General features: G+C 44.2%; 1 protein-coding gene across 2 annotated transcripts in view; it reads left to right on the top strand.

Annotated features, from left to right (window-relative positions):
• USP8 (ubiquitin specific peptidase 8) overlaps positions 1 to 18826 on the top strand; it is a 54735-nt gene that overhangs the window by 22682 nt on the left and 13227 nt on the right. For both annotated transcript variants that reach the window (XM_070762364.1, XM_070762363.1), the window contains 8 exons: positions 151 to 295; positions 1206 to 1368; positions 5523 to 5667; positions 7323 to 7540; positions 9397 to 9987; positions 12552 to 12632; positions 14465 to 14724; positions 17719 to 17931. In XM_070762364.1, coding sequence (XP_070618465.1) covers positions 151 to 295; positions 1206 to 1368; positions 5523 to 5667; positions 7323 to 7540; positions 9397 to 9987; positions 12552 to 12632; positions 14465 to 14724; positions 17719 to 17931 — 1816 coding nt within the window. The remainder of the gene's footprint in view (positions 1 to 150; positions 296 to 1205; positions 1369 to 5522; positions 5668 to 7322; positions 7541 to 9396; positions 9988 to 12551; positions 12633 to 14464; positions 14725 to 17718; positions 17932 to 18826) is intronic.

The following is an 18826-nucleotide window of genomic DNA, read 5'->3' as shown; positions in this document are numbered from 1 at the left end:
TTTTTCTGCCGTCATGGAGGAAGTTTGGAGGAAGTTTGTAACTCATTGCAAAAACTTAGATCTGGCAGTTTTCAAAAAAATTTATTGAAACCACCAGCCTTCTTTGATTAGTTTTGTCTTTTAAAGGATTTTTTTTTTTGTCTCTTAAAGGAACAATCACCGCTGAGAAGCTGTTTACAATGATGATGGATAAAAGCATCAAGGTTATGATTATGGATGCCCGGTGCTTAAAGGATTACCAGGAATCCTGTATTATAAATTCTGTTTGTGTTCCAGAAGAGGCTGTCAGTCCTGGGTATGGAACAAACTTTTCTGATAGATCCTAAGGCTGCAGAATGCTAAATAGCTTACCAGGGATCAAGCAGAGAATAAAGGAAATGTAAACAGGGATCATTCATTTGCTTGGCCAAGTTTTAAAGTACAAATAGTAGTTTTAAGCAATTTCTTTTTAAAAGAAGGCTTCATTAGTCTATGGAACTTTTGGCCATGCAATGTGATGGTCAACCAGTAGTAAATGCATATATAGTGGTACCTCTACTTACGAACTTAATTCATTCCGTGACTAGGTTCTTAAGCAGAAAAGTTTGTAAGAAGAAGCATTTTTTCCCATAGGAACCAATGTAAAAGTAAATAATGCATGCAATTGGGGAAACCACAGGGAGGGTGGAGGCCCTGTTTCCTCCCAGGAGATTCCTAGAGAGGCCCCACGGAGGCTTCTCCCTGCCTTTTCCGGTTACAGTTTCAGAGGCTCGGGTTTGTAAGTGGAAAATGGTTCTTGAGAAGAGGCAAAAAAATCTTGAACACCCGGTTCTTATCTAGAAAAGTTCGTAAGTAGAGGTGTTCTTAGGTAGAGGTACCACTATATTCAGAACGCCAATAAAGAAACTCTTGAGTTGTGTTCATCTAGATGTGGTGCAGATAATCCACAACTTACAACCGAAATGGAGCCTTCTATTATGGTTGTAAGTCATAATGGTCACAAAGCAGGTCACCCATGCCACCGACCAGATTTTCCCGACTTTTATTTGTGGCAGTTGTTAAAGAGAATCACTGCAGTCATTAAGCGAATTTCCGGTCATTAAGCAAGCCCATACTTTCTTCATTCAGAAGGTCATAGCTCTGTGTCTGATGGCTGGCCAACTGTACCTTCAACAATAATCATGATTTCTTGTTTTCTAACTTTTGTGTACGGCATCAAACCTCAGGATCACCGCTAACAAGATTGAAGCTAAACTGCCAGACCCTTCGAAGGAGCCCTGGAAAGAGAGAGTCCAGGTGGATCATGTTGTCTTGCTAGACTGGTTCAGTTCAGCAAAGGACCTACAATTAGGCACAACTTTGCGGAGCCTCAAAGATGCACTTTTCAAGGTGAGCAAGTCCAGATTTACAGCTGGATACTTAGTTTGAAATATTTTATTTATTTTATTTTATTTATTCGATTTTTATGCCGCCCTTCTCCTTAGACTCAGGGCGGCTTACAACATGCTAGCAATAGCACTTTTTAACAGAGCTAGGCTATTGCCCCCACAATCCGGGTCCTCATTTTACCCACCTCGGAAGGATGGAAGGCTGAGTCAACCTTGAGCCAGTGATGAGATTTGAACTGCTGACCTGCAGATCTACAGTCAGCTTCAGTAGCCTGCAGTACAGCACTCTACCTGCTGCGCCACCCTGGCTCTAATGAGGAACCCACTCGTGATTATACAGTTGAGAATGGAAATGTTGGAGAACAACTGTCTCAGCTGGAAGGAGGGTTCAAGCAGGGGAATAGAACAGAACAGAACAGAATTTTATTGGCCAAGTGTGATTGGACGCACAAGGAATTTGTCTTTGGTGCACATGCTCTCAGTGTACATAAAAGAAAAGATAAATTCAGCAAGAATCACAATGTACTATACAACACTTAATGATAGTACGGGTACAAATAAGCAATCAAATCATATTAGGAACCAGTCAATATAAATTGTAAGACTACAAGCAAAAGTTACAGCTATTGATTGATTGATTGATTGATTGATTGATTGGTTGGTTGATTGATTGATTGATTGATTGATTGATTGATTGGATTTGTATGCTGCCCCTCTCCGGAGACTCGGGGCGGCTAACAGCAACAGCAAGACACTGTACAATAACAATCCGATACTAAAAACGATTAAAAACCCATTAATATAAAAACCAAACATACATACATACATACCATGCATAAAATTGTAACGGCCTAGAGGGAAAGGGTATCTCAATTCCCCCATGCCTGACGGCAAAGGTGGGTTTTAAGTAGCTTGCAAAAGGCAAGGAGGGTGGGGGCAATTCTAATTTCTGGGGGGAGTTGGTTCCAGAGGGCCGGGGCTGCCACAGAGAAGGCTCTTCCCCTGGGTCCCGCCAAGCGGCATTGTTTAGTTGACGGAACCCGGAGAAGACCCACTCTGTGGGACCTGACTGGTCGCTGGGATTCGTGCAACAGAAGTCATTTGTGGAAAGAGATGTGTGATGGGACCAATGAGAAAATTAATAGTAATGCAGACTTAGGAAATAGTTTTGACAGTGTTGAGGGAATGATTTGTTTAGCAGAGTGATGGCATTTGGGGGGGAAAACTGTTCTTGTGTCTAGTTATTCTGGTGTACAGTGCTTTATAGCATCATTTTCAGGGTAGGAGTTGAAATAGTAGGTGTCCAGAATGTGAGGGCTCCATAAATATTTTCACGGCCCCCTTTTTGACTCATGCATTATACTGGTCCTCAATGGAAGGCAGGTTGGCAGTACAGTGATACCTTGTCTTACAAACTTAATTGGTTCCAGGACGAGGTTCTTAAGGTGAAAAGTTTGTAAGATGAAACAATGTTTCCCATAGGAATCGATGGAAAAGCGATTAATGCGTGCAAGCCCAAAATTCACCCCTTTTGCCAGCCGAAGCGACCGTTTTTGCGCTGCTGGGATTCTCCTGAGGCTCCCCTCCATGGGAAACCCCACCTCCGGACTTCTGTGTTTTTTGCGATGCTGCAGGGGAATCCCAGCATCGCAAAAGCAAGTGCTTCGCTGGCAATGGAACTCCGGAGGTGGGGTTTCCATGGAGGGGAGCCTCAGAAGAATCCCAGCAGCGCAAAAACGGGTGCTTCACTGGCAACGGAAGTCTGGTGGCAGGGCATCCCAGCAGCGGCGGTGGGTTTGTAAGGTGAAAAATAGTTTGTAAAAAGAGGCAAAAAAATCTTAAAGCCCGGGTTTGTATCTTGAAAAGTTTGTATGATGAGGCCTTTGTAAGACGAGGTATCACTGTAATTATTTTTTTCCTGCAGTTCTGATGATCCCCTGAAGTCTGTGTGTTGGGTTGCGGACCCAAACCAGACAGTTTTAGAGGTGCAGGTGACAGACTCAATAATTCATCTGTAGAACTGGATCAGCAGCTCCTTAGCCTGGACTCATTATGTAAACATAAGAGGCCAAGCTCTGATACACACACACACCACACACACACAGAGATTCCTTTGAGGCTTATCAGGTTTTTCCTAGGCAAAAGCTGCCAGTTTGGGGAGATTCCCGTAAAATAGGCATACAACAATGAAGTTAGCTAGTTTGAACTGCACATATGTGGGTCCAGTTGTTTGAGCCTGGCAGGAAATTAACAGATCAATTTCAGACGTTTTATAACGTGGCATTTTCTTTTTCACTGAATGCAGGAAAAAAACTCATTGCACTTAGCTTCTCCATATACAGTGATACCTTGTCTTACAAACTTAATTGGTTCCGGGACGAGGTTCTTAAGGTGAAAAGTTTGTAAGATGAAACAATGTTTCCCATAGGAATCAATGGAAAAGCGATTAATGCGTGCAAGCCCAAAATTCACCCCTTTTGCCAGCCGAAGCACCCGTTTTTTGCACTGCTGGGATTCTCCTGAGGCTCCCCTCCATGGGAAACCCCACCTCTGGACTTCTGTGTTTTTGTGATGCTGCAGGGGAATCCCAGCATCGCAAAAACGGGCGCTTCACTGGCAACGGAAGTCCAGAGGTGGGGTTTCCCAGTGAAGGGAGCATCAGTGAAATCGCAGCATCGCAAAAACACCAAAGTCCTTGAAACCCCATCTCTGGACCTCTTTGTTTTTGCAATGCTGCGATTTCACTGAGACTCCCCTCGCTTGGAAGCACCCCCTCCGGACTTCCGTTGCGAGCAAAGCGCACGTTTATGCGCTGCTGGGATTTCCCCTGTTGGGATTCCCCTGCAGCAACACAAAAACACAGAGGTCCGTAGGTGGGGTTTCCCATGGAGGGGAGCCTCAGGGAAATCCCAGCAGTGCAAAAGTGGGTGCTTCGCTGGCAATGGGAGTCCGGAGGCGGAGCATCCCAGCAACGGCGGTGGGTTTGTAAGGTGAAAATAGTTTGTAAGAAGAGGCAAAAAAATCTTAAACCCCGGGTTTGTATCTCTAAAAGTTTGTATGACGAGGCGTTTGTAAGACGAGGTACCACTGTACGTAGACAAGCCTTTGAGTAGATTATATGAATGAGTTGTAGAAGAAACCCTATTTTGTTACTTTGATACAAGAAAAAAGAATAGTTTAAACCCAGCAGAAAAAGTTATTTCATGCTGCTCTCCCTTTAGAAAGATTGTTGCAAGGCTGAATTGATATTTTAAATGTTCTAAACAATGCATACTTGTTCAAAGCGTTCCCTAAGGAAGTCAGAGTAACTATAATTTTGCATTGTCCATCACTTTCATATCAACAAATATTTGCTGCCAGGAATTTAACTGGGGAAAGTTTTTCTACCTTTACATAAACCTATCCTTCAGCCCAGTGCCAGGGCATCCTCTTGCTATCTACAACACTCTGTGGCCTGCATTGGCTGCCGATCAGTTTCCGGTCACAATTCAAAGTGTTGATCATGACCTTTAAAGCCCTACATGGCATTGGACCAGAGTACCTCCGGAACCGCCTGCCACCGCACGAATCCCAGTGGCCGATAAGGTCCCACAGAGTTGGCCTTCTCCGGGTCCCGTCGACTAAACAATGTCGTCTGGCGGGCCCCATGGGGAAGAGCCTTCTCTGTGGTGGCCCCAGCCCTCTGGAATCAACTCCGCCCGGAGATTAGAACTGCTCCCACCCTCCTTGTCTTCCGTAAACTACTTAAGACCCACCTATACCGCCAGGCATGGGGGATTTGAGGCATCTTTCCCCCAGGCTTATTATAATTTATGTTTGGTATGTATGTGATGTTTGGTTTCTAATTATGATAGGGTTTTCAGTTTTTTAATATTAGTTTTGTGCCATTATAATATTGTTTTTATCGTTGTTGTGAGCAGCCCCGAGTCTTCGGAGAGGGGCGGCATACAAATCTAATAAATTATTATTATTATTATTATTATTATTATTATTATTATTATTATGTAAAAGTTTGATATATATTTTTTGTGAAACCCATTTGTACCAATTTTCCCATATTATTATTATTATTACTATTATTATTATTATTATTATTATTATTATTATTATTATTATTATTTTGGTCAAGTGTTTTTTTCGCCTTTTTGTTTTCAGTGGGAAAGTAAAGCTGTGCTACGGAATGAGCCTTTGGTCCTAGATGGAGGTTACGAGAACTGGCTGCTTTGCTACCCTCAGTATACAACTAATGCTAAAGTGGCTCTGCCCCAGCGTAGCCCAAATGAGAACTTTTCTGTTTCATGTAAGTAGACATGGCTTTTTAAAAAAAATCTGAGAGGTTTTCGGTGCGTCTTACAGTCTGAAAAATATGGTACTTTGTGTATGTGTTTGTTGGTGCGTGTTTTTGACTGAAAGGGCTTGTCCCCTGCGGTTTTGTCAGTAAGATTTTGTTTGACTTCTTCCTAGGGCTGAGAGAGAGAAAAAATGACTGGCCCAAAAGTCACCTAAGGTTTTATGCCCAAGCCTGGACAAAAACTCACCGACTCCTGGTTTCTGGCCCATTGCCTTAACCCAGTGTTTTTCAACCAGTGTGCCGCGGCACACTAGTGTGCCGTGAGACATGGTCAGGTGTGCCGCGAAGCTCAGAGAGAGAAAGAAAGCAAGAGAGAGAGAGAGAAAGAGAACAAGAGAGAGAGAAAGCAAGAGAAAGAGAGAGAACAAGAGAAAGAAAGCAAGAGAAAGAGGGAGGGAAGGAGAGAGAGAGAAAGACATAGAGGGAGGTAGGGAGGGAGAGAGAAAGAGCAAAAAAGAGGAAGGAAGAGAAAGAAAGGGATGGAGAGAGAAAGAAGGGAGAGAAAGAGGGAGGGAGAGAGAAATAGAGCGAAAGGGAGGAAGAGAGAGAGATAATTTTATTGTCCAAACTTTTTTTAGCCCCCACCCTCCTCCCGCTCAATGTGCCCTAGGGTTTCGTAAATGTAAAAAATGTGCCGCGGCTCAAAAAAGGTTGAAAATCACTGCCTTAACCAATACACTAAAATGGCTCTATTTATTTATTTACTTACTTACTTACTTACTTACTTACTTACTTACTTACTTACTTACTTACTTATTTATTTATTTTTTAGATTTGTATGCCGCCCCTCTCCGTAGACTCGGGGCGGCTGACAACAACAATAGAAAACAGTTCATAACAAATCTAAATAATTTAACGATTAAAAAATAAAACATTAAAATCCCCGTTATTAAAGCAGACATACACACAGACATACCATACTTAAATTGTATAGGCCCAGGGGAGATGTCTCAATTCCCCCATGCCTGATGGCAAAGGTGGGTTTTAAGGAGTTTACGAAAGGCAGGGAGGGTGGGGGCAGTTCTAATCTCCGGGGGGAGCTGGTTCCAGAGAGTTGGGGCCGCCACAGAGAAGGCTCTTCCCCTGGGGCCCGCCAAATGACATTGTTTAGTCGACGGGACCTGGAGAAGGCCAACTCTGTGGGACCTAATCGGTCGCTGGGATTCGTGCGGCAGAATATAGCCTTATATGCTATACAGTAATACCTCTAGATACGAGCTGCTCCACATGCGAGTATTCCAAGTTACGAGCCACGACAGGAGCGAAATTTCTGCTCGACACCCGAGCTCAAATTCGGGATACAAGCCGAGCTTCCACTAGGTGGCGCAAGAATCCTTGCTTCTGGTTATCTCATCGGGGGGGAAACAAAGTCTAAAGGCATTGTTCGAGATCCGAGTTGATCCGACACACGAGCTTGGTTCTGGAACGAATTAAACTCGTATCTAGAGGTACTACTGTATATAGCATATAAGAAATATATAGCATATGCCTCTTTAATAATAATAATTATTAATAATAATTTATTAGATTTGTATGCTGCCCCTCTCCGCAGACTCGGGGTGGCTCACAACAATAACATCTTCCATTTGTATATTTTTTTCCAGTGGACTTTACTTACCCATCGTTAGAAGAGCCGGCTCCAGCTCCCCCACCTGTTGTCTACGTCAAACCCTCCGTGGTAGAAGCACCTGAAAAAGTGGACATTGTAAACGAGCAGAAGAAAACGGAGGTCCTCAGATCGCTCATCCCTAGCGGAACCATTGCTGCTGCTCCGACCGGCATTCTCAACCAGCCAATCTCAGCCATGAAGGTTATTCCTCAAGTGAGTGTTCTCTTTCTGCAAGCAATGACCCGTCTGTTTAGACTCCCTCGTAATAACACAAATGCGTACCCTTCTCATTCCCATAGCCTGAATTATTATGAATTTTGTTTTGTTTTTTAAAAATTAGTATAAATGACCCGCACGGGAAACCAAGAACGAGACATTTATTCATTCATTCATTCATTCATTCATTTATTCATTCATTTATTCATTCATTTATTCATTCATTCATTCATTCATTCATTCATTCATTTATTCATTTATTTATTCATTCATTCATTCGATTTTTATGCCACCCTTCTCCTTAGACTCAGGGCGGCTTACATCATGTTAGCAATAGCACTTTTTTTTTAACAGAGCCAAGGCTATTGCCCCCACAATCCGGGTCCTCATTTTACCCACCTCGGAAGGATGGAAGGCTGAGTCAACCTTGAGCCGGTGATGAGATTTGAACTGCTGACCTTCAGATCTACAAGTCAGCTTCAGTGGCCTGCAGTACAGCACTCTACCTGCTGCGCCACCCCGGCTCATGACATGTAAAAGCTCAAGCAGTTTCTTTGTTGCTGTGGGCCATTAGAGAAAATCTTGCTGGAGTAGAGCAGTGTTTCCCAACCTTGGCAACTTGAAGATATTTGGACTGTGAATGCTGGCTGGGGAATTCTCCCAAGGACAATTCCATCTGTCTGTCCATTATCCTGGGGGGAGAATCATTGACCCCCTCAGAGAAGGTTCGCAACTTGGGCGTCCTCCTCGATCCACAGCTCACATTTTAGAAACATCTTTCAGCTGTGGCGAGGGGGGCGTTTGCCCAGGTTCGCCTGATGCACCAGTTGCGGCCCTATTTGGAACGGGTGTCACTGCTCACAGTCACTCATGCCCTCATCACCTCGAGGCTCGACTACTGTAACGCTCTCTACATGGGGCTACCTTTGAAAAATGTTCGGAAACTTCAGATCGTGCAGAATGCAGCTGCGAGAGCAATCATGGGCTTCCCTAGGTATGCCCATGTTACACCAACACTCCGCAGTCTGCATTGGTAGCCGATCAGTTTCCGTTCACAATTCAAAGTGTTGGTTATGACCTATAAAGCCCTTCATGGCACCGGACCAGAATATCTCAGGGACCGCCTTCTGCCGCACGAATCCCAGCGACCAGTTAGGTCCCACAGAGTGGGCCTTCTCCGGGTCCCGTCAACTAAACAATGTCGGTTGGCGGGGCCCAGGGGAAGAGCCTTCTCTGTGGCGGCCCCGACCCTCTGGAACTAACTCCCCCCAGAGATCAGAATTGCCCCCACCCTCCTTGCCTTTCGTAAGCTCCTCAAAACCCACCTCTGCCGTCAGGCATGGGGGAACTAAGATAATTTTCCCCCCTAGACTTCTACAATTTATGCATGGTATGTTTGTATGTATGATTGGTTTTACAATAAGGGTTTTCAGATATTATAGTATTGGATTTTTACATTCTGTTTTTGTCACTGTTGTTAGCCGCCCCGAGTCCACGGAGAGGGGCGGCATACAAATCCAATAAATAAAATAAATAAATAAATAAATTTGATTTCTTTTGACCTCTTAATTCCAATGGGAGTTTTTCCATCTCAGAGCAATCATGGATCTTATTTATTATTGCTTTTTTCTGGAGAGAAGGGAGAGAAGTTTGCTTTTAATAATGGGTTTTTTAGCGTTTTTTTAAATTATTAGATGTGTTCTTACATTGTTCTTGTTATTGTTGTGAGCCTACGGAGAGGGGCGGCATACAAATCTACTAAATAATAATAATAATAATAATAATAATAATAATAATAATAATAATAATAATAAGCAAACCGGCCCTTTCATTCTTTTTTCTTTTGGGTCCAGGTTGATCGTAGCAAAAAACCCTCGGCAAAAGTTCCCGATGACCAAAAGGCAAAGGCCGAAGGCCCAGCAATTGTTAAGCCGCTAAATTCCAACGGGAAACTGGTTCCGGATCGCTCCACGAAGCCATCGCTGGATACGAAGCCCAGCCTAACGGACGAATTGAGGAGCCCCGAGCACGTAAGGAAGGCTACTACGGTAGAAAAAAAGGATGGAGAAAAAGAAGAAGGAGTAGAAGAGAGAGAGGTCCAAAGGCAGGAAAGAGCGGAAGACAAAGCCAAGGAGGACCACGGAGACTGGGAAGGCAGAGATAACCTCCAGAGGGGCAAAGAAGATCAAGAGAAGAAAGAGAAAGAACAGACGGCCGATCGAGGGCTCGACCGAAAACAAGAGCTGGAGAAAGTCCCCGGAGATTCAGCCGACACGAAAAAGAAAAGCATCGATGGGAACGAAAGCCCTGAAACGAGGAAAGGCGACCTTGACAAAAGTACCACCGGCGAAAAGGAGACAAATGTCTGGACCCCCGAAACTCAGAGACGCAGATTTGCAGAGGAATCCCAAGAACCGTTGAGGGGGGATTCTGGCTTGAACAAGGTGAGCGGCACCCGAGAGTAGCAGAGAAATTTGGTAGCCTTGGGGTTTTTTTCCCTCCCAGCCCTGGCTTGGAGCAGTGGAGGGAGGCTGTACAAAGATAAAACCCCCACTATAAAACCGGAGGTGAAATTCAAAAATTTTCCCAACTGGTTCTGTGGGCGTAGCAGGGGAGGATACTGCAAAATCCCCATTCTCTCCCCGTTCCTGGGGAAAGGATACTGCAAAATCCTCATTCTCTCCCCATTCCTGGGGGAAGGATACTGCAAAATCCGCATTCTCTCCCCGTTCCTGGGGAAGGATACTGCAAAATCCGCATTCTCTCCCCGTTCCTGGAGGAAGGATACTGCAAAATCCCCATTCTTTCCCCGTTCCTGGGGGAAGGATACTGCAAAATCCCCATCCTCTCCCCATTCCTGGGGGAAGGATACTGCAAAATCCACATTCTCTCCCCGTCCCTGGGGGAAGGATACTGCAAAATCCACATTCTCTCCCCGTTCCTGGGGGAAGGATACTGCAAAATCTCCATTCTCTCCCCGTTCCTGGGGGAAGGATACTGCAAAATCCCCATTCTCTCCCCGTTCTTGGGGGAAGGATACTGCAAAATCCCCATTCTCTCCCCGTTCCTGGGGGAAGGATACTGCAAAATCTCCATTCCCACCCCACCCTGGGGCCAGCCAAAGGTGGTATTTGCCGGTTGTCCGAACTACTCAAAATTTCCGCTACCAGTTCTCCAGAACCGACTGAACCTCACCCCTGTATAAAACCCGGCCACCCACCTTGATGGGTGGGCCAGCCACTTCTAATAATAATAACAGTTGGAAGGGACCTTGGAGGTCTTCTAGTCCAACCCCCTGCTTAGGCAGGAAACCCTACACTACTTCAGACAGATGGTTATCCAACATCTCCTGAGAAACTTCCAGTGTTGGGGCATTCACAACTTCTGGAGGCAAATTGTTCCACTGATCAACTGTTCTGACTGTCAGGAATTTTCTTCTTAGTTCTAAATTACTTCTCTCCTTGTTTAGTTTCCACCCATTGCTTCTTGTTCTACCCTCGGGTCCTTTGGAGAATAGGTTGACTCCTTCTTCTTTGTGGCAACCCCTGAGATATTGGAACACTGCTATCATGTCTCCCCTGGTCCCACTTGATGAGTCTGGGGTCCCTAAGCCCATTAGCAGAGGCAGGTTTTGCAAAAACAATGTTGCTGACATCCAGGATCATTTGCTATAAAGGGCTGCAGATTCTTGATTTTCACAGATTGTATAACTCTGAATATCCAGGTCCAGCATTCAGTTCAGCATTTTAAAGACTCAGATGGTAGAACAAAAGCTATGTCTCCTTCGATTATTGTCGTGAAAGCCATTTGTTACATACACAGTAGGTCTCCAAACTGATTCTCAAAATCAATGGAGGCAAGATATATAAGGCAGATCAAGTTGGTCAGCAAACCCAGCTTCCTATTTCTTTGTATTCCCATTGATAAACCAGATTCCATGTTTTTGCAAATTAAAAAAAAAGCAGAGGATCCATTATCCTATAGATCCATTATTCTCCCCAAACAAACATTGTTTGCAACTTGAATGGCTCAATCATAGGGGAAGGTTTGGTAGGGAAGGTTTGCCTATTTGCCGATGACTCTAAAGTGTGCAATAGGGTTGATATTCCTGGAGGGGTCTGTAATATGGTAAATGATTTAGCTTTACTAGATAAATGGTCAAAGCAATGGAAACTGCAGTTTAATGTTTCCAAATGTAAAATAATGCACTTGGGGAAAAGGAATCCTCAATCTGAGTATTGCATTGGCAGTTCTGTGTTAGCAAAAACATCAGAAGAGAAGGATTTAGGGGTAGTGATTTCTGACAGTCTCAAAATGGGTGAGCATTGTGGTCGGGCGGTAGGAAAAGCAAGTAGGATGCTTGGCTGCACAGCTAGAGGTATAACAAGCAGGAAGAGGGAGATTGTGATCCCCTTATATAGAGCGCTGGTGAGACATCATTTGGAATACTGTGTTCAGTTCTGAAGACCTCATCTACAAAAAAATATTGACAAAATTGAACGGGTCCAAAGACGGGCTACAAGAATGGCGGAAGGTCTTAAGCATAAAACGCATCAGGAAAGACTTAATGAACTCAATCTGTATAGTCTGGAGGACAGAAGGAAAAGGGGGGACATGATCAAAACATTTAAATATGTTCAAGGTTCAGGAGGGAAGTGTTTTTAATAGGAAAGTGAACACAAGCACAAGGGGACACAATCTGAAGTTAGTTGGGGGAATGATCAAAGGCAACATGAGAAAATATTATTTTACTGAAAGAGTAGTAGATCCTTGGAACAAACTTCCAGCAGACGTGGTTGTTAAATCCACAGTCACTGAATTTAAACATGCCTGGGATAAACATATATCCATTGTAAGATAAAATACAGGAAATAGTATAAGGGCAGACTAGATGGACCATGAGGTCTTTTTCTGCCGTCAGACTTCTATGTTTCTATATTAGAACATTTAGCATGTCAAAGTTATACCACAAAATGTTATATTGACGGAATTTAATCTCTATTTTTAGTCCCAACGAGAGCCGTTAACCAGAGCCCGGAGTGAGGAAATGGGCAGGATCATCCCAGGATTGCCCCATGGCTGGGCCAAGGTCAGTTCCACTTCTAAGCTCAAGTAGAACCAAGTAGATTTGGTCATGAACAGAACAGAATAGGCACCTGTTGGCATGGATGCCAAGAGAGAGGAGTTTTTATGCATATGTTCTGGGAGTGTTCAGTAGTACAGAAATTTTGGAAACAAGTGCAAGATGAAATGAACAGAATGTTAAATATTAACTGGACAATCACACAAGAAATGGCAGTACAGTGATACCTCGTCTTACAAACGCCTCGTCATACAAACTTTTCGAGATACAAACCTGGAGTTTAAGATTTTTTTGCCTCTTCTTACAAACTATTTTCACCTTACAAACCCACCGCCACCGCTGGGAAGCCCCACCTCCAGACTTCCGTTGCCACCGAAGCGCCCGTTTTTGCGCTGCTGGGATTCCCCCGAGGCTCCCCTCCATGGGAAACCCCACCTCCGGACTTCCGTGTTTTTGTGATGCTGCAGGGGAATCCCAGCAGGGGAATCCCAGCAGCGCAAAATCGGGTGCTTCGCTGGCAACGGAAGTCCGGAGGTGGGGTTTCCCAGTGAGGGGAGCCTCAGTGAAATCGTAGCATCGCAAAAACACAGAAATCCGGAGGTGGGGTTTCCCATGGAGGGGAGCCTCAGGGAAATCCCAGCAGTGCAGAAACAGGCGCTTCAGCTGGCAAAAGGGGTGAATTTTGGGCCTGCACGCATTAGTCACTTTTCCATTGATTCCTATGGGAAACATTGTTTCGTCTTACAAACTTTTCACCTTAAGAACCTCGTCCCGGAACCAATTAAGTTTGTAAGACAAGGTATCACTGTACTAGTAAGAAAGGGGAGATTTAAGAGAATTTAGAGAAATAAAAGTAGCAGCATTGGAAAGCGCTCAAGCAGTAATTGTATTGGTTTGGAAAGAAGCAGCAAAATGGACGATACAGAATTGGTATCGGTACATGGTGGACCACATCCACTTCGAAATTATGGAGGTAAGGATGAATATGTACGATGAGAATAAATTGAAGAAACTGATGGAACGATGGGATATGGTGAGAGGTTATATGACAAGTAGAATTTGTGATCTAGCCATAAAGAATAAATTAGAATCACTCTTTGATATGTAAATAAAATGCAGATCCAGGCTTAGAAGAATGTTAAAGATTTTTCTGCAGACTCTCCAATTGGTGGTGGGGTATGTATGTTGTTAGGTGATGGGTGCACCTTCACAGGGCACTGTTTTATGTTGTATGATGTGCAGTCTGTGTATAACTTTTAAAAAACCAATTTTAATTTTTTTTAAAAAAAAGAATAGGATAGAACAGAACAGAATATAATAGAATTCTTTATTGGACACATCTGTGCATCTACTCTCAGTGGACATGAAAGAAAATATACATTTGTCAAGAATCATGTTGTACAACACTTAATGATTGTCATAGGGGTCACATAAGAAATGCAGAAAGAATCACTATTAATAAAAATCTTAAGGATACAAACAACAAGTTACAGTCATAGAGTCATAAGTTGAAGGAGATGGGTGATAGGAATGATGAGAAAAAACTAGTAGTAATAGTAGTGCAGACTTAGTAAATAGTTTGACAGTGTTGAGGGGATTATTTGTTTAGCAGAGTGATGGCGTTTGGGGGGAAAACTGTTCTTGTGTCTAGTTGTCTTGGTGTGCAGTGCTCTGAGAGTAGAAGTTGAAACAGTTTATGTCCAGGGTGAGAAGGGTCAGTAAATCAAAGACCACCTCTACATATTTTACTCATCCAAATGAGCAGTTATAGAAATCTGGCTTAACTTTTCCCCCTTTTTTATTTTTGTGCTGTTATCTCCCGGGCATGCCCTTTGAAGTTTCTGGATACAGTCACCGGGACTTTTCGGTACTACCATTCGCCCACCAATTCAGTCCACATGTACCCTCCAGAAATGACTCCCTCGATTACTCCACCTACTACTCCACCGACTCATAAGCCCAAGCCTCCTTCTACCGATCTGCGGGACAAGGAACACTCCAAACTGAAGCGGTCGTATTCTTCTCCAGACATCACACAGGCTGTACAAGAGGAAGAGAAGAAGGCGATCCCAACTCCGACCGTTAATCGCGAGAATAAGTACGTTGCTCATCCATTTCCCCAGGGGGGTTTTGCAGATTACACGTTTATTTATTCATTCATTCATTCATTTATTTATTGGATTTGTATGCCGCCCTTCTCCGGAGACTCGAAGCGGCTAACAGTAACAATAAAACACCATATAATAATAATCCAATACTAAAAAACGCTTAAAAAACCCATTAATATAAAAACCAAACATACATACATACATACATACCATGCATAGAATTGTAAAGGCTTGGGGGAAAGAGGATCTCAATTCCCCCATGCCTGGCGGCAGAGGTGGGTTTTAAGTAGCTTGCGAAAGGCAAGGAGGGTGGGGGCAACTCTAATCTCTGGGGGGCGTTGGTTCCAGAGGGCCGGGGCCGCCACAGAGAAGGCTTTTCCCCCGGGTCCCGCCAAGCGACATTGTTTAGTTGATGGGACCCGGAGAAGACCCACTCTGTGGGACCTAACTGGTCGCTGGGATTCGTGCGGCAGAAGGCGGTCCCTGAGATAATCTTGTCCGATGCCATGAAGGGCTTTATAGGTCATAACCAACACTTTGAATTGTGATCGGAAACTGATCGGCAACCAATGCAGACTGCGGAGTGTTGGTGTGACATGGGCATACTTGGGAAAGCCCATGATTGCTCTCGCAGCTGCATTCTGCACGATTTGAAGTTTCCGAACACTTTTCAAAGGTAGCCCCATGTAGAGAGTGTTACAGTAGTCGAGCCTCGAGGTTAGCAGGATAAAAGAAGGAATAAAAGAAGCTTTTTCCTACCTGAACCTTTCTGGATGTAGGAATGAGTCTCCTAATTTTCTAACCTTTCATAAAGACCTGTGGACTTCAACTCCCAGAATTCCGCAGCCAGGTATGCTGCGCTATGCTGGCTGGGGAATTCTGGGAGTTGAGGTTCACAGGTTTTAAAAGGTGCCAAGGTTGGATAGTCCTGACCTTAATGGAAACCTTTGGCTGGGAATAATCAGGCATTTTAAAAACCTTTATCTCTCATGATCCTTACTTCCTGATTTCATTCCATTTCGTTGCATTGTGACGGATCACCTACCTACTTGGTGTTGTGGTTGGCTCACAGCCAGGCTCTCTGGCCATGGACTTTGAACCTGATAAGCTGGGGGCATCTGGTCATGGCCGGCCTGTGTGGCTGCCGAAGGAATCAGAGAGCGAGCCAGAGGAAGAAGGAGAGTTTGGGTATGAGGAGCCTACAGAGGCTATAGGTCACCCAACTGGGGATGTGCAGCCCCTAACTGGGGATTTGCCAGGGTCTGAGGATGAGGAAATGAAGGACCCGATCCTGAATGCTTGGGTGAGAAGGATGAGGGGCCGGCAGGAGCAGTTGAGACAGCTCAGAAAGAGGAAGTGAGCACAGCTGTGCATAGTCAGCACTCCCCGAGAGTATTTAAGGGGAGAAGTTTAGAGGGTGCTCTTTACAAGAAGTCAATGTTTGTGCCTCCGGAGGAGAAAAGGCTGCAAAGAGTGTTTTGCTTGACAAACCTGGATTCAGTGTTGGACATTTATAGGGTTAATCTTGTGAGTAGACTTTTGGCTGGGAAGCAATTATCTTATCAATTTGGCCTCATGCCAGATTTTGGCAAAGGAAGAGACATTGCTTTAATTTGCGTTTGTGAAACAGACGTCTAGTAAAAATTATTCTTGTTTTATTTTGAAACCTGTGTGTGTATGTTTGAGCTTTCATTTGGGGCTAATTACCGGCCGGCTGCTGTTCTGTCGGGCTCTCTGGTAGAATCCTACCAAAAATTCACAGGGACAAATTTCAGACACACACACGTTTGAAAATTCAAAACAATGTTCTTTATAATGAAAATTCACTTAAACCAAGCCCTCTTTTGGTATAGCAAAGAGCACTCGTCTCCAAACAAACTGGTAATTTGTACAAGTCCCTTATCAGTTCTGTGATACTTAGCTTGCAGCTGTGAGGCAATTCACAGTCCTTCTTCTTTCACAAAGTGAAACACACTTTGCTCTGCTTTAGTTTCAAAGCGGGGAAAAAGCAGCACACAAATAGTCAAAGTCAGCAAAGCAGGCACGAAACACAATGATCAGATAATCCTCCACAATAGCCAAACCCACACGCTGCTCTTTATAGCAGCCTCACTAATGACCACAGCCCCACCCAACCACAGGTGGCCTCATTTTCTTTGATAATAATCTCTCAGTTGTTGCTGCCTATGCATCGCTCTCCGCATGCATGGCTGTATCATTAACTCTTGTTCTGAATCCAAGGAGAAGCGAGATAATTGATCTCCTTCTGAGCTGTCTGCCACACTCTCCTCCTCCCTGTCACTCATGTCTTCTTGGTCAGAGGAGCCTTCATCAGCAGATTCCACCGGGGGCAAAACAGGCCTGCAGCATGTGGATGTCTCCCCCACATCCACAGTCCTTGGGGCAGGAGCTGGGCCAGAGCTAACCACAACAGCTGCCATGCAAGACAAAACAGTTGGCACCACCTGACAACAAGCAAAAAATTTATTTATTTATTTATTTATTTATTTATTTATTAGATTTGTATGCCGCCCCTCTCCGTAGACTTGGGGCGGCTCACAACAATAACAAGAACAATGTAAGAACAAATCTAATAATTTAAAAAACACTAAAAAACCCATTATTAAAAGCAAACACACACACAAACATTCCATGTATAAACTGTATAGGCCCGGGGAAAATGTGTCAGTTCCCCCATGCCTGACGGCAAAGATGGGTGTTAAGAACTTTACGAAAGGCAAGGAGGGTGGGGGCAGTTCTGATCTCCGGGGGGAGCTGGTTCCAGAGGGTCGGGGCCGCCACAGAGAAGGCTCTTCTCCTGGGTCCCGCCAAACGACATTGTTTAGTCGACGGGACCAGGAGAAGGCCAACTCTGTGGGACCTAACCGGTCGCTGGGATTCGTGCGGCAGAAGGCTGTCTTGCCTTTTCAGATCTTTAATGGGGAAAAACATGTGATTTAACTTTTTTTTTTTCCCCTCGACAGACCCGTGTGCTATCCAAAAACAGAAATTTCCAGGCTTTCGGCTTCGCAGATCCGCCATCTGAATCCTGTCTTTGGTGGGATGGGACCGGCCCTGACCGGCCTTCGCAATTTGGGGAACACTTGCTATATGAATTCAGTGCTCCAGTGTCTTTGCAATACCCCCCACCTCGCCGATTATTTCAACAGGAACTACTATCACGAAGATATCAACCGGTAATGTTGGCTTCTCCTTGAACCTTCATTTGAATGCAATCGTGGTTGCAGTGAATTATTTCCTTAATGTAGTGCTTCTCAGTTATTTCCTGTTATGCCCCACCCCACCCAGGAAGAAGTAAACATTTCGCGCAATGCTCTGATCTGGGCCCCAATGGAATTTTAGTGTTAATATTTATTTACTTATTTACTTACTTACTTATTTACTTTTTGTTTGTTTGTTTGTTTGTTTGTTTGTTTATTTATTAGATTTGTATGCCGCCCCTCTCCGAAGACTCGGGGCGGCTAACAACAATATAAAAAGACAATGTAAACAAATCTAATATTAAAAACAATCCTAAAAACCCCAATTTAAAGAACCACTCATACATACAAGCATACCATGTATAAATTCTATAAGCCTAGGGGGAAGGGAAAATTTCAATTCCCCCATGCCTGACGACAGAGGTGGGTTTTAAGGAGCTTGCGAAAGGTAAGGAGGGTGGGGGCAACTCTGATATCTGGAGGGAGCTGGTTCCAGAGGGTCGGGGCCGCCACAGAGAAGGCTCTTCTCCTGGGTCCCGCCAAACGACATTGCTTAGTCGACGGAACCCGGAGAAGGCCGACTCTGTGGGACCTAACCGGTCGCTGGGATTCGTGCAATTTATTTATTATTTTACTTATTATAATCTGCAAGAAAATTATTGGCTGGGGAAGACTGCTCCACCCACTTACCTGGGTATTTATAAGACGCATGGGAATATAAGACGCACCTTAGATTTTGGGGAGGAAGATAGAAAAAAGAATCTCTTTACTAGAAATTCATCTGGCTAGCCATCCTTAGTCTGATCTGCTTCAGGACATTATTTTATCCCCTTGTTAGGGCTTTAAAAAAACCTTATTCAGAGAGAGTAAC

Source organism: Erythrolamprus reginae, chromosome 10 (assembly GCF_031021105.1).
Source record: "Erythrolamprus reginae isolate rEryReg1 chromosome 10, rEryReg1.hap1, whole genome shotgun sequence".
In the NCBI taxonomy this organism is placed as follows: domain Eukaryota; kingdom Metazoa; phylum Chordata; class Lepidosauria; order Squamata; family Dipsadidae; genus Erythrolamprus; species Erythrolamprus reginae.
The sequence above is the reverse complement of the archived record's forward strand: the minus strand, read 5'-3'. Positions and strand labels throughout refer to the sequence as shown.